Raw genomic sequence first — 25463 nt, forward strand, 5'->3', positions numbered from 1 at the left:
GATTTTGTTGGGGCATTATTGTTAGTTTTGTTAGGTAACCAGGGAAGCGGCCAAGGAGGAAAAATAATTCTAATTTTCAGAGACACATGCTGAAGTATTAACTGTCTAATGATGTTTGGAATTTGTTTCAGAATATTTAAACTTTTGCTAAATCAAGGATATGGAGTAAAATGGAAGGAGAGAAACTGTTATGGAAGAAACAAACCCAAAATACTTAGGACCATGTGAACTGAATGCAATAGATGGACCTTGCTTGGATCAGTATTTTTCTCTGTGAGAACGCAGTTATCACAATCAGGGAAATTTGAACATTGACTTTTTATTATACAACATTAAAAACAATCTTATTATTAGGTGTATTAGGCTGCTTAGCTAGGTATTTTTAAGTTTTTACATTTTAGATAGATACATGGGAGAATTTATCATTAAAAATGTTATCTGGGATTTGCTTTAAACTCTTCCAGGAAAAATGTTGGTGGGGAAATAGATAAAACAAGATTGGAAGTATTTATAATTGCTAAAACTGAGAAACAGGTACATGGACAGGCTTATTATAGTATTCTCAAATATTTTCATATGTTTGAAATTTTCATAATGAATGTTTGAAGTGTACAATTTTCAATAGTGTAGTTTAGATAAAAAACAAACACTGTAGAGAGAACACTGTTTTAGTACCTGAAGCTGTTCATGCAAATAATCAATACATAATCTATAATAAGAATAGAAGAGAGTTTTGATTGCACCAAACTGAGGACTGTAGCCCAGGAATGCTCCCTCCACCAAGGAAGAAATTTCTCCAGAGAAGCATGGTTTTCAGCACAGCTTCATATCTTGTCAGAACAAATATCAAAATGACAGGGTTACACTCCTTCAAGTTTTTCAAAGAGACAGATTAGCACATACATAGTGAGTCAGCATGACCTTGGTGTCTGGGAAGGGAGCCTTATCTTCAAAGGAGTACTAGCATTGACATCATGGAGGGGGGTGGGCATTTATCCCTATCTTCAAAGTGGACCTTCTAAGCAATCTGGTAAATGCATTCTTTTCTTTAACGGTTAAAGGAGATGTACAAAATGCATGTTTGACAGGCCATGAGACAGGCTGTTCTTGTTAGCATAAAGTTCAAGCCATATCGTGTATAAGCCAGAATGACTTCCCCATACCTTAACATGTAAAAATTTCTTCCATCAAAGCAATAACTGTGAAAATTATTACTGTGGCTATCATGCGGAAATTGGAGGACAAAAGTTAGCCCAGGATACAAATTATTAATTTTGAAATATTGAAGTCCACCTTTTAAAGTTACACCAGGGTTCAGCAAACAGCCTCTGAGCCAAATTCAGTCCACTGCTTGATTTTGTAAATAAAGTGTTACTGGAACAAAGCTGTGCACATTTGTTTATGTATTTTCTATGGTTGCTTTCCTGCAAGAACAGAGTTGTATGGTAGAAACTGTATAGCCAACAGAGCCTAAAATTTTATTAAAAGGCCCTTTATAGAAAAAAATTTCCAACACCAGGGTTAAATGAAAGAATATAGTTGGTATGGGAAGTGATTACAGAGGAAAAAGAATGAAATTGAAAACTGTATCAATTATCCTTTGCTGTGTAACAAACCTGTCCAAAACTTAGAGGCTTGAAACAACAGTGATTGATTAGCTATCACCTGAATGGTTTTCCTGCTGGTCTCACCTGGACTCAACCTTAAAATTCAGTTAGGGCCAGGTGGTTTGGGATGGCCTAGGAATGCATTACTTACATGACACCTGGCAAGCTGGTTGGTGAAGGGAGCCTCAGTTGGGAAGGCTCATCTCTACTTCATATCCAAAGAATGTGTGCCCATTTGCAATTTACCACAAACATCTTCCATAAGGACAGCAAAAGGCATTTTTGTTTTTAATGGGTTTTTCCCCAACATATTTGACATACAATTACCTGCACATATTTAAAGTATATAATTTTGATATTACCTGGCTTGTGTAAATATAGAATAATAGAAAAATATATTCAATATAATTAGAAATATATATTATATAGTATATATAATCACTAGTAGCAAGGTAGTGAATATATATTCTGTCACTGTAGATTAGTTTTCATTTTCTAGAGCTTTCTATAAATGGAATCATATAGCATATACTCCTTTTTTGTCTGTCGTCTTACACTCAGCATAATTATTTTGAGATGCATCTGTTGGTGGATATTTGGGTTGTTTCCACTTTGGGGGTATTACAAATAAAGCTCCTAGGAGCATACCTGTAAAACTCTTTTTCTAGATGTATGTTTTAATTACTCTCAGGTGAATATCTATGAGTAGAAAGACTGGATCATTTGGTTAGTGTATGTTTAATTATTTTTTATTTTTTGAGGTACGCGGGCCTCTCACTGTGGTGGCCTCTCCCGTTGTGGAGCACAGGCTCCGGACGCGCAGGCTCAGCGGCCATGGCTCACGGGCCCAGCCGCTCCGTGGCATGTGGGATCTTCCCGGACCGGGGCACGAACCCGTGTCCCCTGCATCGGCAGGCGGACTCTCAACCACTGCGCCACCAGGGAAGCCCTGTATGTTTAATTTTTAAAGAAACTGCCAAACTATTCCCCAAAGTAGTTGTACCATTTTACATTCTCACCAGCAGTGTGTGAGAGTTCCAAATCCTCCAGATCCTTGCTAACCCTTGGTATGGGCAGGCTGTCTAATTTTAGTTACTATAATTAATTAATATTTTATGGCTGGGCAGAATCCAGAGGATGCAAGAGTATAAAGTCAAAAGTCAGATTTCACTCAGTACTCCTTACCAAGTCAATCTCTTCCCCAAGGGTAATCTCTGTTAACTATTTAGTGAGCATCTTCAGTTCTGTGCATTTGTACACACACACACACACACACACACACACACACACACACACACATACATTTGCATACATAGTTTATTTCCATAAGTGGGAAACATGAGCAATGCTCTAAGGTTCACTTTCTTAATTTACTCTCTTGGTAATATTCCACACACAGAGCTGAACTATAAGTGTGGGTATACTTTATTTGGGAGTATCATATCTTTTAAAACAATTCCCTGATACTTGAGTATGAGGATATTTCCAGGAATTCTCTATTATAGACAATGTTCCAATCATCAGTCACACGTATTATACTTGTACATATGAGCAAGAGTTTCCTTATGAGAGATAAGGAAAAAGATTCTCAATACATTTTAAATACTTTAGATCTTGCCAAATTGCCCTTCAGAAAGACTATACTAACTTAATTGCACCAACAAAGCTTGGCAATGCCTCTTGCTCAGGATTGCCATATACTCCGAGTTTCAATACTTGGGATATACTGACAAATTAGTCACTGTTTATCACAAATTCAAATTAAACTGAGCATCCTGCATTTTTATTTGCTAAATCTGGCAACGCTTCTTTTTCCTGACACCTTACTGATACTCAATATTTTACATTTGTAAAAATCTGAAGGGAAAAACATTACACTACTGTTTTGATTTGTGTTCAGATCATATAAGTAGGAGAACAACATAATGAAACTAATGAAAAAGTAATATATAAAAGAACAGAAATAAATGAAATTTAAAACTGTAGCATAAATATATCAATCCAAAATCTGGCGTTAGAAAATAAAATAAAATAGATAAACCACCTACTAATATTATCAAAAAGAATAGAAGCAGCACAAACACAAAAATAAAAAAGTGGGGGGAATAACCAGAAATACAAAAGGTGTTACAAGAGTTATTACTCATATATAAATCTGTATAAGTGTATAAAAATAAATATGAATATCTGCTAGAAATAGATGTTATGCTTGTATTATAAAAGTTGACTCTAAATGTATGAACAAACTAAAAGGCTAATAACTATGGAAGAAATCAAAGAAATATCAAAATGCTTAACTCCCAGAAGCTACCAGATTCGGAGAGTTCACTGGTGAACTCGTTTCAAATTTTCAAGGAAAAAAATTACCAGTATAATTTTAAATTTCTAATGCTTTAAAGACAGAAATTTTCATGATTTAAAAAAATGGACTAATTTTTGGAACAGTTTTAGGTTCACAGCAAAACTGAGCGCCAAGTACAAGAGAGTTCCCATATACTCCCTGTTCCAAAACGTGTACAACCTCCCCCACTACCACATTCCAAATCTCAGTGGTACCTTTGTTACAATTGGTGAACCTACATTGACACGTCATTATCACCCAAAGTCTGTAATTTACATTACAATTCACTTTTGGTGTTGTACAGTCTATGGGTTTTGACAAATATATAATGACATGTATCCACCATTGTAGTATCATGCAGAATGGTTTGACTACCCTAAAAATCCTCTGCGTCCTGTCTATTCAGCCCTTCTCCCTAACCCCTAGCAACCACTCATCTTTTTGCTGTCTTCATAGTTTTGCCTCTTCTGAAATGTCATGTGGTTGGAAGTACATGGCCTTTTCAGATTTTCATTTAGTAATATACATTTAAATTTCTCCATGCCTTTTTGTGACTTGGTAACTCATTTCTTTTTAATGCTGAAAAATACTCTACTGTCTGGATGTACTAGAGTTTATCTATCCATTCATCTACTGAAGGACATCTTGGTTGCTTCCAAATTTTGGCAATTTTGAATGAAGTTGCTATAAACATACCTATGCAGGTTTTTGTGTGGACCTAAGTTTTCAACTCCTTTGGGTAAATATGAAGAAGCATGATTGCTAGATCATATGGTAAGAGTATTAGTTTTATAAGAAACTGCCAAACTGTCTTTCAAAGTAGCTATACCATTTGGATGGGTGTGGCTCCCATCAGGTCCCTGGAAGGGCTGCTACTTAGTCACTGGATGGGCTCCTGGATGGTAAGGACGGGCTCTGGACTGTGGCTGAGAGGGGCTACAACCAAGCCCCAGGGCTGTTTCAGTTTCCACAGCTAAAATTGAGGTCTACAAACCTGGCTGTGGAGGTACAGATGGCTGTTTCTCCTGCCAGGTCCCTGGATTAGCTGGACTGCTCCCTGACTGTGGCTAGAGAGGCTGGAGCCAAGTATAGGGCCATTTCAGGATCTCCTGGGATGCAGATGTGTCTCCCATAGGGTCCCTGTGCCAGCAGGGCTGCTCATGGACTGTGGCTGGAAGGAGCTGGAGCCAAGTATAGGGCCTTTCAGGATCTCTGGGGATGGAAATGAAGTGTTTCCTACTGGGAACCTGGACCCTCAGGACTGTTGGCCGACTGTAGCTACTGAGGGCCCTTTCAGGATCTACAGGGTCAGAGATGGGAATGTCTCCTGCAAAGTCCCTGTGCCAACAAGACTTCATGGACTGTGGCTGTGATGGCCTGGAGCCCAGTTATAAGTCTTTCAGAATCTACAATCTGACTGAGCTCAGATTGCTTTGGTGGGCTTACCTCCAGGGACTCCTGAACCCTAGCTGAAAAGGAATAGAACTTGTTCACACACCAATTCAGGGTCTATAGCTGGGACTGAGGTCTATTACCCAATGCATAGGTGCACATTCATCCTTCCAGGTTCCTTAGTGTATGGTACTGGTGACAGAACCAAAGTCAAATGGGACTGTAGCTGAATTCTTGTGGGTACAGAGCCGTTTCTTGGTCTGTAGCCAGGACCATGGTTGGTGGGTCAGTTGCCTGTGTATGAACAAACCTTATCAAAATGGCTCCTCAGCCGTGGACTCCACTGGGGTTTCACTGGATCACAAAGACCCCACAAAGTCACTTTTGTTCATGGGTGGATGCCAAATTATTGCTGAAGGGGGCATATAAGTGAGGGACATCTTATTTGGCCCTTGTTGGTGTCACTTTGTAGATTCAATTTCTTTAATACTTATAGGAATATTCATATTATGTTCATCTCATGAGTTTTGGTAAGAGAGTTTTTGTTTTTTTTTAAAGAATTTGTCCATTCTATATAAGTGATTGAATTTATGGGTGGAGAGTGGTTCATAGTATTTATGTATCCTGTTAATGTTTGCAAGGTCCCCTTTCTCATTTCCAAGTGGTTTGAGAGTTTTCTACATTTGTTACTAATTTCTAGTTTGATTCCACTGTGGTTGGAGACGAAACTCTGTATTATTTCAAGTATTTAAACAATTTTGGGGTTTATCATATAGCCGAGGATATGGTTGATTTTGTTATAGATTCTGTTGGTACTTGAAAAGTACATGTATTCTGCTGTGGTTGGGTGGAGTGTTCTATGTCAATTGGATCCTAGTGACTGCTATTTATTCTAAATCTTTGATAATTTTCTGTATAGTCATTATTTCAAGTACTCAAAGAGGGGGATTAAAGCCCCCAAGTATAATTTTGGATTTGTCTATTTCTCATTTCAGTTGTTAGGTTTTACTTCATGTATTTTGAAGCTCTATTATTTGGTGCATACATATTTAGGTTTGGTATCGTCTTTCTGGTTTTTCTTTTATCAGTATGTAGTGTATCTCTCTGTCTCTGGAAAATCTCTTTGCTCTGAAGTCTACTTTATTCTGGGGTATCTTTTTCCATCCATTTACTTTTTGTTTTCAGGTGAAATTCAACATTAACATAAAATTAGGGCTTCCCTGGTGGCGCAGTGGTTGAGAGTCCGCCTGCCGATGCAGGGGACGCGGGTTCGTGCCCCAGTCCGGGAAGATCCCACATGCTGCGGAGCAGCTGGGCCCGTGAGCCATGGCTGTTGAGCCTGCGCGTCCGGAGCCTGTGCTCCGCAGCGGGAGAGGCCACAACAGTGAGAGGCCCGCGTACCGAAAAAAAAGAAAAAAAAAAAAATTAACATAAAATTAGCCATTTTAAAAAGTACAATTTGGTGGCATTTAATGAATTCACGTCATGAAACGGTCTTAGTTTCAAATTTTTCATCACCTCAGAATACCCCATACCCACTAAGTAATCACTATCCATTCCCCCTCTCCCATTCCCAGGTAGACTTTAATCTGCTTTCTGTCTATGGATTTGCTTATTTTGGATATTTCATATAAAAGGAATCATACAATATGTAACCTTTTCTTTTGGCTTCTTTCACTTAGCAAAATGTTTTTGAAATTCATTTAAGTTGTAGCACGTATCAGTACAGTACTTCACTCCACTTTGTGGCTGAATAATATTCCATTGTATGTATCTACTATAACTTGTTCATCTGTTGATGGACATTTGGGCTCTCTCCACCTTTTGGCTGTGTATAGTGCTCCTATGAATATTCATAAACAAGTATTTTTTCAGTACTTGTTTCCTTTCTTTTGGGTATGTACCTAGGAATGGATTTGCTGGGTAGTTATATGTTTCATTTTTGAGGACTTGCCGAACTGTTTTCCATAGTAGCCACACGATTTTACATTGTGCCACCAACAATGTATGAAGGTTCCCAATTTTCCACATCCTTGCCAACATCTTTTGTTTATTACAGCTATCCTAATAAGTGTGAAGCGGTATCTTACTGTGGTTTTGATTTGCCTTTCCTTAATGACCAATGATGATGAATGTTTTTAAATGCTTTTTGGCCATTGGTATATACTCTTTGGAGAAGTGTCTTCCCAAGACCTTTGCCCATTTTTAAATTGTGGGGTTTTGTTGTTGTTGTTCTGAGCTGTAAGAATTCTTTGTATACTCTGGATACTAAATCCTTATCAGGTATATGATTTGCAGATATTTTCTACCCTTCTGTAGGTTGTCCTTTCACTTTCTTAATATCCTCTGATGCAAAAAGGTTTTAATTTTTATGAAGTCCAATTTATCTTTTTTTTTTTTTTTTGCTCATATGTTTGGTGTCAAATCCAAGAATCTACTGCCAAATAGGAGGTCATAAAGATTTATTCCTGTTTTCTTCTAATAATTTTACAACCTAGCTCTTATATTTAAGTTGTTGATCTATTTTGAATTAATTTTTGTATGTAGACTAAGGTAGGGGTTCAACTTCATTTTTCTGCATTAGGTTATCCATTTGTCCCATCATGTGTGTAACAGACTGTTCTTTCCCCATTAAATGGTCTTGGCACATTTATCAAAATTCTATTGGCCATGGCAGTTTATTAATGGGGCTCTCAATCCTATTCTGTTTGTCTATATGTTTATGTTTATGACAGTACCGCACTCTTGATTACTGTACCTTTGTAATTAGCTTTGATATCAGGAAGCGGGAGTCCTACAACTTTGCTTTTCTTTTCCAGTATTGTTTTGGCTACTTCAGTCCCCTTTCAATTCCATAAATATGGGGACTAGCTTTTCTATTTTAGTCAAAAAGGCCATCAGAATTTTGACAGGAATTGAAGTGAATATGTAGATCTCTTTGGGTAGTACTGACATCTTACCAGTTTTAAGTCTTCCAATCCATGGACATGGCATATGTTTACATTTATTGAGGTCTTCTCGAATTATATAGTTTTATAGGTTTTTTTCTTTTATGTTTTATAGTTTTCAGTGTACAAGTCTTTTCACATCTTTCATTAAATTTATTCTTAGGTATTTTATTCTTTTTGATTCTGTTGTAAATGGGATGTTTTTCTCAATTTCCTTTTCTGATGGTTCATTGGTGGTGTATGAAAATACTTTTTTAAGTATAGTTGGTTTACAATGTTGTGTTAGTTTCTCGTATACAGAAAAGTTGTTCATTTATATATGTAAAATACAACTGATTTTTGTGTGTTCATCTCGTATTCTGTAGCTTTGCTGAACTTATTAGGCTTAGTAGTTTCTTTGTGGATTCACCTGGATTTTCTGTGTATAGAATGATGTTTGCAAACAGAGGTAGTTTTACTTCTTCCTTTCCAATTTAGATGCCTTTTATTTCTCTTCTGTACCTAATTGTTTCTGACTATGGCTTCCAGCACTATGTTGAATAGGACACTCTATTCACAAAATAAGAGTATCAAGATGAAAACAAAGAATTGAGAAAAGTAAATACTACCAAAAAAGGCAAGTGCAACAATATTGAGAGCAGACTAATTAGAAGAACTGAATGGGTTTTTAAAGGGAAAAATTCATCAGGAAGAAATGTTATTAATTTCTACAGGTCTAAATAAAACAGCTTTGAAATATGTTAAGCAAAATTTGATTGACGTACATGAAGAAATGCTTCCTAACATGATCATAAATTTATTATATCACTTACAGAAATGGAAGTACTAAGTTTTTAAAAATAATTAAGGCTTATTTCTTCTGCTGGGGTGAACACAATGGCATTTGTTCTATTAATAATATTTATACCTACATTTATATCACAGATTTAATTTTACATGTGTTAAACATATAATATAAATTAATAAATAAAAATACAGATCATTAATATAAAACAACATGAGAATAAAATATCTAGAAAAATATCAAATTTTATAACCATTTGTATTAATTTTAGCATATTACTAAAATAGATATACACACACTCACACATTAAATACTTGCTTTACGATACAGAGCTTGATCACATTCAAAACTGAACTTTATGAGTTAAAATGGAAGAAATCACAAAATACACTGATTACAATGCTACAAAATAAAAAGCTAAATACTAGGATATTGTAAAAATGAATATGTCCATCTAGCCATTTGTAAGCACTCTTTGAAACAGTAATTCTTGTCTAAAAGAGAAAATAAAAATGAAAATTATATGCCACTTAGAAATGAAATGAATTTCAGAACAGTAAAAAGATAAATAAACCAAATTATGATTAAATAAACTTGAAAAATCAATACAATAAAAAGAAATTAGCTTGAGATTAGTAAACAGTAACAGAAATTAACAAAATATAAAAGACACACTGAAGAAATGATTAAAAGCATAAAGCTGCTTCTTTGATTTAAAAAATAGAAAAAAATAATTGCCAAGTATAATCAGAAAGAGACATAGCCAAAAGCAAGAAGGAGATTAATTATATCATTTAGTTCTAGAAGTGAATATGCCCCAAGTTTGTGTTCTGTCTAGATAGATCAGCATACATCAGATTGTAGGTTTATATCTGTCAGTAGGTGTTAAGTATTTTCTTTGCATTTGTTTCTTCTATGCCTAGTTTAAATTATATGAAGCACAGATGTTAATAGTATGTTAGGTATTATAACATGTAACTTTTTTTCTGATGTGTGTGTGTGTGTGTGTGTAGTATTTTCAGTGTGGGTTACAGACCATAAACATCTAGAAACAACACACATAAAGGGGAAAAGTAAAGTGTTTCACTTTCACTTGGGTGTGAACATTTTCCACCATAAAAAAAAAAGTGAGAAGAGTGGCATTGTTTTATATTTTTGCAAATCTCCTTAATGTCCAGTTTAATAGAATACAGCTGGTATTTTATATGTGCTCCTGCACTTAACCTGTTGACATAAATAAAATCTGGCCTGACACAGATATAGAGTTAGAAAATGGAGGAGTGTTTTAATAGACCTTTTCAGGTAATTGTCAACATTGTCCTTTGATAATACACCAAAAATCAACAAGTAGTAATTTCTTAAAGGTTACTTATAATGTGGAATCTGGCTTTTATCTCTTGAAATCCATTTGTCTGTCTTATACTTTAATATACCCACAGATGATTTTGCAGCATTATGTACTAATTGGAAAATATTGGTTCAGTGAATTAGGCAGATCTTCCATCAACATATTTCATTATATGGTATTATAAAATCACATTCATTAAAATCATCACCAATCTCATCATAAAGGAGTAAGTATTGGGAAACTGTCAAGTTCTTGGTGGCAAATAACTTGTTTTTCAATATTCTAATTTTTTTGCTTGAAAGTCAAATTAACAAAATTACTGTCAGTTTTCTTTACTGTTTTAAAAAAATCACTTCATTTTTTTTACAAATGTCTACCAAATATCCAAGTCTGAGTCACCTTATTCAAAATTCGTCAGCTAATCTTTCAAATAAAATTGGTGTCCATAAAAAGGTAGCTGGTTCAGCTCGCAAATCAATCATTGAAGTGCACTTCCTTGAAACAACTTCATACATGAAGGACTTTATGTGTATTTCTCTTTTCATCACGTATAGTTTTTAAAAGATGTGTACATATCAATTTTAGTATCGTGGTTGTGATATTATAGTATCATTTTGTAAGACATTACCATTGAAGTAAAGTGAGTAAAGAGTACATGGGATCTCCCTATTTAATTTCCTGCAACCCTGTGTGAATCTACAGTTATCTCAAAATTAACAGTATAATTTTATTATTTTTTTTTTATTTTATTTTTTTGCGGTACGCAGGCCTCTCACAGTTGTGGCCTCTCCCGTTGCGGAGCACAGGCTCCAGACGCGCAGGCTCATTGGCCATGGCTCACGGGCCCAGCCGCTCTGCGGCATGTGGGATCGTCCCAGACCGGGGCACGAACCCGTGTCCCCTGCATCGGCAGGTGGACTCTCAACCACTGCACCACCAGGGAAGCCCTAACAGTATAATTTTAAAATGTTGTACCCAAAGGTCAAGATTTAACAAAATTAATTTTTCCTTTTTTATGAAGAACATTCTTAAGTGGAACTTGCAATTTTTTTTACCACAGTAGGGGGTGGTAAAAAATACAATAATACTAGTAGTACAGTTTGGTGACACTGCCTTGATTCATGCTAGAAGCCCAGCGGTTTTATCCATGATTGTTTCTGCACCATCAATGCAAATTTCAGCACAACAGAAAAAAGCAAGTAATGTCTTAGTGTTATAATGAAATTTGTTTTGACCATGCAGATCACTTGAAAGGGCCCCCAAACATCCTCTGACCATACTTAGGGAACCACTGATCCATAATAATAAATTAGAATTAAATGAAACAATTACATTAAAATTTACTGCTACTCCTTTTAAAATGGAACATCTCAATGGTGACCATAACAGGCTTAACGGATTTGAAGCAATATTCATTGTTTCATACTGTTCATCATCTTTTCTTCAAAATTTTCTGCAGTATAGTCTACTACTTACCATAGGATTGGTAGGATGGGCAGTGGTTGCTCTGGGGCACATTTTCTGTCTGTTTTAAACATCTAGAGCTGTCACCTCAGGTTATGAAATATGGGGCAATAATGGACAGATAGTCCAGACACAGACTGAAAGACAAAACCAAAAAAACCCTCCAAGACTGAGAGGATTCACATATCTGAATACCACGTGGTGTTTGCCTCCTAATCAGTTTCCAAATTTGCACACAGATTTTAATGCTAGGCCCAGGCAGACAACTCAGGTTACCTGTCCTAATTCTGTCTCTTCTGAGAGGTTCTAAGCAGAAGGCCTGATGTGGGTTTAAGAATTAGTAGAGGTGGGCTTGGGCAGGGTCAAAGGATGGGACTTCTTTCTACCTATTTCTCAGAACATTTCCAGATCTTTCTGTTTGGTTGCTGCTCCATAGAAATGTTTCCCAGAGTTTAAATCTCTTTGAATCTATTTAAATCTTCATATACCAGCAGTGCTCTATTTTTTCCTGTTGAGAGTTTTAAATAATTTAAGGCAAAATCTTTTATTTTTATGAGGCAATTACACTGAAAACTGAAATATTCCTTCCGAAAGCTAAAAAACTGGTGAAAGGTACATGTGTAATTTTGGAATCTTTGTTTTGGTGACATGATTTTATGGAAAAGAGTAATTAAGTTCTAAGACTTAAAGAGATGAAAACTCAAAAGGTATTTTTCTGCTGAGAAAATGTAAGAGCATGAGGCCAGGATTTACCGTGGGGAGGGCTAAGAAGGGCAGGCCATGCCAGCTGCTCCATTTAAGATAGTATTTCATAATTTTTCACCAGGTTCTGCTCACTCCACTCAAACTTAGATTTTGAACAAAAATTATGACTCTTACACCTCATATTATTTGAGATAGTGATTCCCTAACTCTAACTCCTTTGGATAGCGAAACTTTGGGACCTATGTTTATTTTTTCCCTAACTGAAAGCCAATGACCCAACCACTGAGTATTGTACTTTACATCCTGCATCACCACTTTCTAAATACTCATACACTTTCTCTTATGTTTTCAAATTTATTCTAAATACCTGTACAGAGATAAAAAGATAAGTTATTATACAATTTCTACATTTTCCTGCCTGTTGTTAGAAAACTTATTTTCCAAAGAAAATTCACATTTAGTCAAGTTTCATGAAAAAAAAACTGGGCCTTGGGGCACGACTCTAAATGAATTTGTGGGATACTGCCATTTTCAAAAAGAGTATTCTCAACCAAAAAAGCAGTATATTTTACAATGGTTGGGAAAATTTAAACCAAATAATTACTAATGGGATGCTGTATGGTAACTCAAAGAAGAACAGAAAGTAATTTCATTTTGTATTTCTGTATATGTGTGTATATGTGTATATATTTTCTTCATAACACTACATAGTATATTTCTAGTCTAAAAACACTAGTCAATAAAAACATTTTCAGTATGGATTCAACCTGAAAACCAGAGACAGCCCCAGGAAGCAAGCAAAGATATGATATTTCCAAAAATGGACACCTCTTCCCAAACTCAGAGCTAGGATACCTACAATCTTTCTTACCTGTCAGCCTTTTGTATAATAAAAACTTCTACCCAAGCACTATCTCTGTCCCCATGAGTTGACCATTTTCCAAACTCTCCCTGAAGCTGACTCTGCTGGGTCATGCTCTGTGGAACCAAGATTAAATCAGCCATGGTTTCTGTCTCTTGTTCTCAGAAGGTAAGACAGACATCAAGAGATGGACTCTAGAATTGCTGTTTTTGTAACATCCAGGTTACTGTGGAAGGAGTGTTCAAGTATACTTGGGAAATGATATTGGAATAGTATCAATTCTCTAATTTCAACCTACTTAATAAGTACTCTCTCCATCAAGTTACCTGAGAGACCTTCCACAACCTACCATCCCCACTAGGGAAAGCCAGAGCCCCTGAAAATGGGCCAGCAATTCTCCTTCAGGTGGATTGGAGACGTTGACCCTTACCATTAGTCTCGTGAACACTCCCATCACACATAAGATGTTTCTACTTTAGTGTCTGGCAATGGCTGACTTATTACTAAAGCTACAGCCCCGGGTGGGACTTCTGGTGTCTCATGCAGTGTGACTATTGGCTAAAGGTTTCACTACTTGTCCACACAAGGTTTCTATCCTGAGTGTGTCCTCTGATGTCTGATGAGGTTTGATTTCCGACTAAAGCCTCGCCCACACTTCCTACAAATATAAGGCTTCTCTCCTGAATGGATCCTCTGATGTCTAATAAGGTGCGACTGCTGGCTAAAGCCTTGCCCACACTCCCTGCATACATGAGGCTTCCCCCCCGAGTGTGCCCTCTGGTGTGTAATGAGAGTTAACTTATCACAAAAGCCTTGTCCACACTCCTTGCACACAAAGGATATACTCCCTGAATGTGCCCTCTTGTGCCTAAACAGGTTTGGCTTCTGGCTAAACTTTCTACCACACTCCCTGCATATGAAAGGCTTTTCCCCTGAATGTGTCCTCTGGTGTGAGATGAGGGTTGACTTACCATTAAAGCCTCGCCCACACTCTGTGCATACAAATGGCTTCTCTCCTGAGTGTGTCCTCTGGTGTGTGATGAGGGTTGATTTCCGGGTAAAGGCTCTCCCACACTCCCTGCATACAAATGGCTTCTCCCCTGTGTGTGACCTCTGGTGTTTGTTGAGGTTTGACTTCAGGCTAAAGCACTGCCCACATTCCAGGCACACATAAGGTTTAACCCCTGAGTGTGTCCTCTGGTGTGTCTTGAGGTTTGATTTCCAGCTAAAGTGACGCCCACATTCTGTGCACACATAAGGTTTCTCTCCTGTGTGTGTCCTTAAGTGTCTAATGAGGTGTGACTTCTGGCTAAAGCCTTGCTCACACTCCCTGCAAACATAAGGCTTCTCTCCTGAATGTGTCCTCTTATGTCTGATGAGGTGTGAATGCTGGCGAAAGCCATGTCCACATTCCTTGCAAATGTAAGGCTTCTCCCCAGAGTGTGCCCTCTGGTGTGTGATGAGGTTTGACTTCAGGCTAAAGCTCTGCCCACATTCCTTGCACACATAAGGCTTGACCCCTGAGTGTGTCCTCTGATGTGTGAAGAGGTTTGATTTCCAAGTAAAGCCTCGTCCACACTCCTTGCACACATACGGTTTCTCCCCTGAGTGTGTCCTCTGGTGTGTGATGAGGTTTGACTTCCAAGTAAAGCCTCGTCCACATTCCCTGCACACAAAAGGCTTTTCCCCAGAGTGTGTCCTCTGGTTTTTGATGAGGACTGACATACTGCTAAAGCTTTCTCCCCACTCAGTGTACATGTAAGGGGTCTCCCCTGTGTGTGTCTTCTGGAGGCTGAGCTGGTTTGACTCCTTGATAAAGCCTAGCCCAAACTCTCCATATTTGATTGCTCCAAATCCTGAGACTTCTAAACCATGTAATATTTTGTCTGTTTCCTCAAGGTTTGTCCTCTGGGCAGGGCTGGGCACTATGCCCACCACTGTGTTGTCTTCCTTGGACCTTACTGGCTGTTCTTCCAGGGTTCTGGAGAATGCCTTTGGAGTGCTGCTTTTACTTACTCTCCCAGACAAAAGCTTGGAATCTTCTTCTCTCTCTTGAATTTCTGCTTTGTTGCTTGAGCAGGTTTGATCAAAGACTTGCTCCTGCTGCTGTTTCTGATCTTCTGAATATTGTTTCCCTGAATGGAGATGATTTCCTGCACATAAACTTGAGAAAAACTGAGGGAGATGACTGAGCCACACATGTTGGCTGAGGGCTTGCTGACTAGAGAATGCCAGAGGACAGGAGGGACAAGGTTGAATTTCTAGCTTTGATCCTGCTGAATAAAGAATGTTTTTAGTCAAAGCAGTCATAGGTAGGGCTGCCTAGGCCATTTTGCTTTGCCTACTGGTCATTCATATATGTTCACATCACAAGCTGTCTCCCATTCAGCCATACTTCCCAAAATCTATTTTTTATTTCACATTTTATGCTTTACATTTTTATTGTAGGAAACAGTAAACCTGCTCAGTGGGCCAAATCCAGCCTGCAACCTGTTTATTGTATGGCTACAATATAATATCTAAAATATCCAGTTTTCAAAGAAACAGGAAAGAGTGACACACACCTAGGGAAAAAAATGCAGCCAATAGAAACTGTTGATGAGTGGGCCCAGATGCTGATACAGGGAAAAAAAAAAGACTTCAAAGCAGATACTATGAATATATTCAAAGAACTAAAGAAAACAATGTGTGAAAAATTAAAGGTAAGTATGATAACAACTTAAAATGGAGAATCTCAACAAAGAATAAAAACTATTAATAAGAAACAAAAGGAAATTGTGAAATTAAAAAGTAAAATAACTAAAATTACGAAGTTACTAGAGAGATACCACAACATATTTGACTTTGTAACAGAACCAGTGAACCTGAAGATAAATCAATAGAAATTACCTAAAACAGAAGAACAGAGTTAAAGAAAGACTGAAGAAAAACAAAGAGCCCAGAAACCTGTAAGACACCATCAGGTAAACCAAACCTATGTGTAATGGTAACTCAGGAAGGAGAAGACAGAGAGAAAAGAGCAGGAAAAAAATCTGAAGAAATTATGGCTTAAAAAGTTCCAAATTAAAAAAAAAACCAAAATCTTCCAAATTAGATGAAAAACAATCTACAGATCCAAGAAGCTCAACAAACCCCAAAATAAACACAAAGAGATCCTAGCTAGACACATCATAGCCAAAATGTTGACTATCAGAAAAAAAAAGACAAAAAGGAAATCTTGAAAACAGCAAAGGAAAAATGACTCAACATGTACAAGGGGAAAAACCACATGACTAGTGCTAACTTCTCATCAGAGACAATGGAGACCAGAAGGCAGTGGAATAATGTATTTAAGGTGCTGGAATAAAAGAGAAAAGACTTCTATCTATGAAGAATTCTATTCTCACAAAACTATGCTTCAAAAGTGAAATTGAGGGTTTCCCTGGTGGCGCAGTGGTTGAGAGTCCGCCTGCCGATGCAGGGGACACGGGTTCGTGCCCCGGTCCGGGAAGATCCCACATACCACGGAGCGGTTGGGCCTGTGAGCCATGGCCGCTGAGCCTGCGCGTCCGGCTCCTGTGCTCCGCAACGGGAGAGGCCACAACAGTGAGAGGCCCGCGTACCACAAAAACAAACAGAAAAAACAAAACAAAACAAAACAAAAAAAAAGTGAAATTGAGGGAATTCCCTGGAGGTCCAGTGATTAGGACTCCAAGCTCTCACTGCTGAGGGCCCAGGTTCAATCCCCGGTCAGGGAACTAAAATCTCACAATCCCACAAGCCACATCATGCAGCCAAAAAAAAGAGAAATCGATATAAAGATATTCTCAGATTAACAAGTACTCAGAGTATCTGTTGATAGCAAACATGCCTTATAAGAAATACTCAGCAAGTCCTTCAGGTTGAAAAGAAATGACATGAGACACTAACTCAAATCCACAAAAAGAAATGAGGGCCACTGAGGGACATCCCTGGCAGTGCAGTGGTTAAGACTCTGTGCTTCCACTGTCGGGGGGGCGCAGGATTGATCCCTGGTCAGGGAACTAAGATCCCGCATGCCACGCAGCAGGATCAAAAGAAAAGAAAAGAAAAGAAAGAAATGAAGGCCACTGAAACTGGCAAATATGTGGGTAAATATAAAAGGTAACATATGTATATTTTCCTCTAAATTTCTCTAAAATATAAAAAACTATTTAAAAGGCCATAAATATAACACAATATTGTTGGCTTTATAATATATGTATAAATATTTTACTGGAACTAAGTTAGTATTAATTAGAGGTAGACTGTGATAAATTAAGGTGCATATTTTATTTCCTAGAGCAGCATTAAGAAATAACTCCAAAACAAATTTAAAATCAAGAGTGATATGAAAATAGTACACTTAAATAAAAAAATCCAACAATATGCCATAAAAGAGGCTAGAGAAATAAAGACATGAGACATATTAAAAATAAATAGCAAAATGGCAGATTTAAACCATATCAATAATTATATTAAATATGAACAAACTGAACACTCCAAACCAAAGGCAGAGATTATCCCACTAGATTAAAAAAGCAATAGCAAACAATGTGCTATTTACAAGGGACACATTCTGGATCCAAAAACACAAGTAGGTTAAAAGTTAAAAGGATGAAAAAAGATATACCATGCAAACAGTAATCACATAATCACAAGGGAAATGGAATGGCTACTATATTAATAGTAGACAAAATAGATTTCAAGACAAGGATTATTGCTAGACAAAAAGAGCTATTTCATAAAGACAAAAGGGCAATAAATCAGAAAAGTAAAACAATTATAAAGGTATCCACAACTAAAAACAGAGCCCCAAAATACATGAGACAAAAACTTACAGAACTAAAAGAAGAATTAGATAATTCAACAATAATTGGAAATTTCACTATTCTATTCTCAATAATAGAAACAACTAGACAGAAAATCTCCAGGGATACAGAAAACTTAATAAACCAACTTGACCAAACTGATATGTATGGAACATTCTATAAAGAAGAATTAGATAATTCAACAATAATTGGAAATTTCACTATTCTATTCTCAATAATAGAAACAACTAGACAGAAAATCTCCAGGGATACAGAAAACTTAATAAACCAACTTGACCAAACTGATATGTATGGAACATTCTATCCAATGACTGCAGAATGCATATTCTTTTTAAGTGCACATAGACCATTCTTCAGAACAGATCATCTGCTAGGCCAAAAAACAAATAACCATTAAAGCTATATAAAGCATGTTTTTCTACCACAAAGGAGTGAAATTAGAAATCAACAAATGAAAGAAAGATGGAAAATCCACAAATATGTAGAAATTAAACAAGATACCTCTAAGTAACAAAGGGACAGAGAAGAAATCAGAAGAGAAATTGAAACATATTTTGAACAGAATGAAAACAAAACCCAGCATAATAAAATTTATGGGATGAAAAAAAATTTATGGAATGTAGCTAAAGAAGTGATTAGAGAGAGATTTATAGGTTTAAATGCCTGCATTAAGGAAGAAGAATGGTTTCAAATCAACTGTCTAAGCTTCTATCTTAAGAAATTACAAAAAGAGCAAATTAATAAATAAGCAGAAGGAAAGAAATAATACATTTATAAAAAATTAATCAAATAGAAAACCAGAATGAGTAGAGAAAATCAATGAAATTAAAAGTTGATTTTTGAAGAGATCAACAAAATTGAACAATCTTTAGCTAGAATGAACAAGAAAAAATAGAGAAGACAGAAATTACCAAATCAAGAAAGAAAGAGGGAACATCATTACTGACCTCACAGAAATTAGAAGGATTAAAAGTAGTATAAACAACTTTATGCCAACAACTGGACAACAAAGGCAAAACAGAAAAATTCTAGAAAAACACTAACTACCAAAACTAACTCAATAAAAACTAGAGTATCTGAATAGACCTGTAATAAGTAACAAGATTGAATTAGTAATTAAAAGTCTTCACACAAAGACAAGCCCTTGTTCAAGTGTCTTCACTGGGGGATTCTAACCAATACTTAAAGAAGAAATGATACAAATTCTTCACAAGTTCTTACAGAAAATAGAGGAGAGAAAATTTCACCACTCATTATATGTAGTTATTATTCTGATACCAGAGCAAACAAAGATATCAAAAAGAAAGTAAAATACAGATAAATACCCTTCATGAACAGAGGTAAAAAAATCCTTAACAAAATATTAGCAAACTAAATCCAGCAGCAAGTCAAAAAGAATTATACATTATAATAAAGTAGGATTTATTCCAGGAATGCAAAGCTCATTTAACATCTGCAAATCAATTAATGAAATACACCACACTAACAAAATAAAGACAAAAACTACATGAACATCTCAACAGATGCAGAAACATCTAACAAAATCCAATACCCATTCTTAAAAAATACTCCACAAACTAGGAATTGAATGGAACTTCCTCAACCTGATAAAGGGCATCTATATAAAACTTACAGCTAACATCATATTTAATGATAAAAGACTGAATATTTTCCTCTAAGTTCAGAAACCAGACAAGAATGTCTGTTATCAACAACTCCATTCTACACTGCACTGGAAGTTCTAGCCAAAAGGCTAAAGGAGGGGAGTAGCAGAACAAGGAAGAGGAGAAGTTAAAGACATCAAAATTGGAAAGGAAGAAGTAAACCTCTCTTTTTTTGTTCACAGATTATAGGAGCCAGGACGTACAAAATTCCAAGGAATCCTCAATAAAGAGACAATAAGTAATCATTGTATTTAATAAGGTAATATGATAAAAGCTCAAAATACAAAAATCAATTGTATTTCTACATACTAGCAATGAACATTCCACAAATGAAATTAAGAAAACAATACCATTCACAATAACATAGATAATAATAAAATATCGAGGAATAAATTTGACACAAGTATTACAAGACATGTAAGGTGAACATTTTAAAACATTGCTGAGAAAAATTAAAGTCCTAAATAGACAACCATAAATTAGAAGACTCAATATTATTAAAACAGTGATTCTCCCTACATTGATTGATAAATTCAATGCAAACCCTATCAAAACGAGAGTAAGTCTTGTTTTGTTTTGTAGAAATTGACAATCTGACCCCCAAATTTATGTGCCAATTCAAAAAACATAGAATAGCCAAAATAATTTTGAAAAAGTTAGAGTATTTACACTCCTCAACCTCAAAACTTAATATAAGACCCCAGTAATGAAGATAGTGTGCTATTGTCATATGAAGAAACACAGAGATCGATGGAACAAAATTAGGAGTCCAGAAATGAATCATTTACAGTCAACTGATTTCGACAAAGGAGCCACGGCAACTGAATTAGGGAAAGCATACTATTTTTTTTTTCTTAACACTCTCATTGGAGCACAACTGTCCCACAATGGTGTGTTAGTTTCTGCTCTATAACAAAGTGAATCAGCCACACATATACACACATCCCCACATCTCCTCCCTCTTGCGTCTCCCTCCTTCCCTCCCTATCCCACCCCTCCAGGTGGTCACAAAGCACTGAGGTGATTCCCTGTGCTATGTGGCCGCTTCCCACTAGCTATCTATTTTACATTTGGTAGTGTATATATGTCCATGCTACTCTCTCACTTCATCCCAGCTTACCCTTCCCCCTCCCCGTGTCCTCAAGTCCATTCTCTATGTCAAGCATACTATTTTTAACAAATACTGCCAGGACAATTGAATATTCATATGCAAGAAAATGAATTTAGACTTTCACCACACATGACACATAAAAATTAACTAAAAATGGATCACAGGCTTAAGTGTAAAAGCTAAAAATATAAAACTTCTAGAAGAAACCAAAGAAGAAAATCTATGTGGCCTCGAGTTAAGCAAACTTCATAGTTACACCACAAAAAGCACAATCCATTAGAAAATTGTTAAATTGAACATCATCAAAATTTAAAACATTTATGCTTGAAAAGACACCATTAAGAGAATGAAAAGACAATCCACAAACTTGTCTTTTTTCTGAAACTTCATTCCATAGTTGAAAATAATTGAAAATCCTGTATGTGATATAGGACTTGTGTCTTGAATTTATGAAAAATTCTTACAACTCAAAAAGAAGACAAACAATCCAACTTAAAAATGGGCAAAAGAACTGAGTAGCTATTTCACCAAAGAAGATATGCAAATGGTTAATAAGCACATGAAAAGATTAACATTATCAGTCACTAGGGAAATGCAAATTAAACCACAATGCAATACCACTACACACCCACTAGAATGTCTGTAATCAAAATTAGAGACAATTCCAAGTGCTAGCAAGGATGTAGAGAAACTGACACTCTAAAACACTGCTACTAGAAAATGCAAAAATAGAAAATATAAACATAATAGAAATGTAAAACATAAATGCTAATAGAAATGTACAGCCACTTGGGAAAATAATTATGCAGTTTCTTAAAAGGTTAAACATAAACATACCATACAATCCAGAAATTCTAGTCTTAGTTATCTACCCAAGAGAAGTGAAAACATATGTCCACATCAAGACTGGTACATGACTATTCCTAGCAGCACTATTCACAATAACCAAAAAGTGGACAATCCAATTCACATCAACCTGTGAATAGCTAGACAAAATGTGGTATATCAATACAGTGGAATATTATATGGCAATAAAAAGGAATGAATTACCAGTACATGCTGCAACATGGATGAACCTCAAAAACATTATGCTGAACCTCAAACATTATGTATTGAAGTCAGATACAAAGACAAATATATATTTTATGATACCATTTATATAAAATGTCCAGAAACAGCAAATCTATAGAGACAGCATATCACTGGTTTCCTGGAGCTCAAATGGGAGGAGAAATAGATGCAAATGGGCACAAGGTAACTTTTTAGAGTGATGGAATGTTTACTCAAAATAATTGAACTGTACACTTACAATAAGTAGATTATGGTATTTAAGTTATTACTCAATGAAGCTATTAAAAAAGGAGCTGTGGAACTGTATACTCCTAAAGAGAGGTTATTGAAATGGTCTATATTAAGAGAGACTAAATAGATATGCCACGTAAATGCACTACTGGGTCATGTTCTGGAGAGGAAAAAATATTACTGTGTCTACTGATGATTATGAGAGGTAGGTGATAGGTATTAGATAAAATTACTGTGTTGAAGTTAAGTTTACTGAAGTTGATAACTGTACTGTGGTTATATGAGAATATCACCATTCTTAGAAAATCTTTTAACATACATCCACATACGAACCTACATATATATGTACACACAAATATATATACATAAACATATACATAAATACATACACATACGTATGGTGGAGGCAGAAGGGAGAGCATGCACACAAGAGACACACAAGCCAATGATAAAGCAAACTGGGTGAAATATTAGTAGGTGATTTTATGATGCCATTTTATAAAAATATATATGCCATATATGTTCATACATATATGTGTATGTGTAGAGGACATAAGAATGTGCTTTGTACTATTTTTATTTTTGCAAATTTTCTGTACTTTTGAAGTAATTTCCAAATATCAAGTCAAAAATAAATAGGATGAAGCCCACTTCTGAAAATGGCAGCAGACTGAACTGGTCACTAGTATCCTCCGCAGAAAACAATGCGAAGTGCGAGGAAGGGAGGCTTCCTGGTGGAGGGAAGCGACAAAGAAACCAGGAAAGTCCCTCCCTTAACTGAAGATGATATTCTGGAAAAGAGGTCATGCCAGGCAGCCTTACCAGGGACCTAGGGGCCTGGAAAAGAGCTTCCTCCCAGTACCTGAGAGATGCCTCATCCTTCCCTACCTGCCATGCTGCAGACGGTTCCAACTACCCTGTGTCACACTCACCTGGACAGAGACTCAGCGGACGTTGCCTCTCCTCTATCCAGGGCTCTTCCCCTCGCTCCAGCTGAGAAATGAGTTTTGGTTTGCAAAATGGAATTTCTGCTCATAAGGAAAGAAAAAAAGGAGACTCTTGGTTATGAGCTCAAGGGGCCATTCCAGAACTCAGAGACAAAATGGAGGGAAACCCAGAGGGTGATACAGAGGACCTATGAATAGTGAACTCCCTGCAGTAGAAGGGTTGAGTAAGAAAAGGTGACTCCAATCAGAAAAACAGCATATTAACACGGTGAATGAAAATCTCCTGGGTTTGGGGCAAGATAAAGTAAGAAAAAAAAATGCAGAGTGGCATACACAATATGAATAAATCTACCTGCTTTCAACTCTACTGAATCCAGATCCACCTGAGGAAAAAGGTAAATTTTTGTTTTGAAGCCCAACCCTAAGACAAAGCTGCTTTGTGAGTAGCCTTTCTTTGTGACATATAGAAAATACTGTGAGCCAGACTTTAAGTGCTATGGGAAGCCATTCTTACCTAGTGAGACCAAGTGGTTATAAGTCTCCAGCATCACCTCCCTGTGCAAGGTCCTCTGAGCAGGGCTCAACAACCTCCATTCCTCCTGGGTGAAGTCCACAGCCACATCCCCGAACGCCATGAATGCCTTTTAACACAAAACACACCTCTGCTCATCCAGGAGTCTGCCTTGTCCACACCTCAGGATGAGAGATCAAAAGGCATCCCTGAGGAGGTAGAGAAGATTTCTAGACCTTACTATGGACGATGAATAAAGGGTAACAGAATATACCACTCTAAAATATGCCACTTTGGCATAAGGATTATTTTGAGCTGAAGGCAATTAATAAGCAGACACAAGAAAAGCTCTCTGCCCTCTCCCATTTGCCTAAAATCAGAACATAAATTTGCAAAGGTGTCCCCCTTCCCCTCTCTACCAGGAGGACAGAAATTAATCACCAGATACAACTCTAGACCCTTATCAGCCCAGGGATAGGCACCAGAGAAATCTACATAGCAAACCTTTACTAACTAGCCCTTATCTTCCATTAGTTCCCCCATATATTATTAACCTTCCCACAATTTGCTGCCTAGAAACTCAAAGTCCTTTTCCTTTGTTTTGTCAGTTCTCTAAAGTTATTGCTATTTTGTTAAGATGCTATATAAGTTCAAGTTCTAACCACCCCTTTTGAGTTACCCATCACTGAGTACTCCCATGTGTATGCATGATGCACATGTTAATAAATTTCCGATTGTTTTTCTCTTGTGAATATGTCTTGTGTCTAATTTACAGCCAATGAAAAAAAGAATTTTTCTCTTCCCATACATGACCTTCGTGCCAATAGTTCAAAGACCATTACTCTCCCATCTCTATCCAGCCAGCATCATTGTGCACCTATCACTGTCAGCATGCTAGGCTCACTGCTATGGGGGATAAAAGCAAAAGTTCTTTCACATTGGGAGCTTTAAGTCTAAGCAGGAAGAGGAGGAAGACATCATACACACTACATTAAAAGAATAATTCTCTTGCTGAGTTTGAAGAATTTCAGAGACTACTTGGTCTAAGCATTTATGTTCTACATGAAGCAGCTCAGCCTCTGGGGCAGGGGATGAATAACCCATCACTACGTATACTTCAGGCAGGGCTCACTCCTTCCCCTCCCTCACACTGCCACTTGCATTGCTCAGGCCTGAAGAATGGAAGTGGATGGTGGTGAAGAGCCTGGATTCAAAACACTCTGCCTGGATGTGGAACCTATCTGTCCCCACCTAGTGTACCCTTAGGCACATTAGTTAACCTCTCAGCACCTCAGTTTCTTCTTCTCTGAACTAAGAATAACAGTGTTTATCTCCCAGGTTGTGCTGAGGATCACATGAGTTGATAAATGTAAGGACTCAGACAACTGACTGCTCCACACAGTAAGTGTGTGGTGAGGGTTTTTTTTTGTTTGTTTTTTGGGTTTTTGTTTTGTTTTTGTCCGTGCCGCGCAGCTTGCAGGATCTTAGTTCCCCAACCAGGGGCTGAACCCACGCCCTCGGCAGTGAAAATGCCAAGTCCTAACCACTGGACTGCCAGGGAATTCTCTGTGTGGTGTTTTTTTGTGTTTTTTTTTTTGCGGTACGCGGGCCTCTCACTGTTGTGGCCTCTCCCGTCGCGGAACACAGG

General features: G+C 36.9%; 1 protein-coding gene across 10 annotated transcripts in view; it reads right to left on the bottom strand.

The window, feature by feature from the left end:
- Window positions 1–726: 726 nt before the first annotated feature.
- ZNF875 (zinc finger protein 875) overlaps window positions 727–25463 on the bottom strand; it is a 36887-nt gene continuing 12150 nt past the window's right edge. For 4 of the 10 annotated variants that reach the window (XM_032614502.1, XM_032614501.1, XM_032614503.1 and 1 more), the window contains 3 exons: window positions 23819–23945; window positions 23290–23385; window positions 9708–15727 (listed from right to left, as the gene is read on the bottom strand). In XM_032614502.1, coding sequence (XP_032470393.1) covers window positions 14043–15727; window positions 23290–23385; window positions 23819–23945 — 1908 coding nt within the window. In that variant the 3' untranslated portion in view covers window positions 9708–14042. Of the gene's footprint in view, window positions 831–8653; window positions 9567–9707; window positions 15728–23289; window positions 24025–25463 lie in introns of those variants that run through there. The other 6 variants (XR_004347089.1, XR_004347090.1, XM_032614508.1 and 3 more) reach the window with 6 other exon arrangements.

The sequence above is a fragment of the Phocoena sinus genome, chromosome 19, assembly GCF_008692025.1.
Source record: "Phocoena sinus isolate mPhoSin1 chromosome 19, mPhoSin1.pri, whole genome shotgun sequence".
NCBI classification, from domain to species: domain Eukaryota; kingdom Metazoa; phylum Chordata; class Mammalia; order Artiodactyla; family Phocoenidae; genus Phocoena; species Phocoena sinus.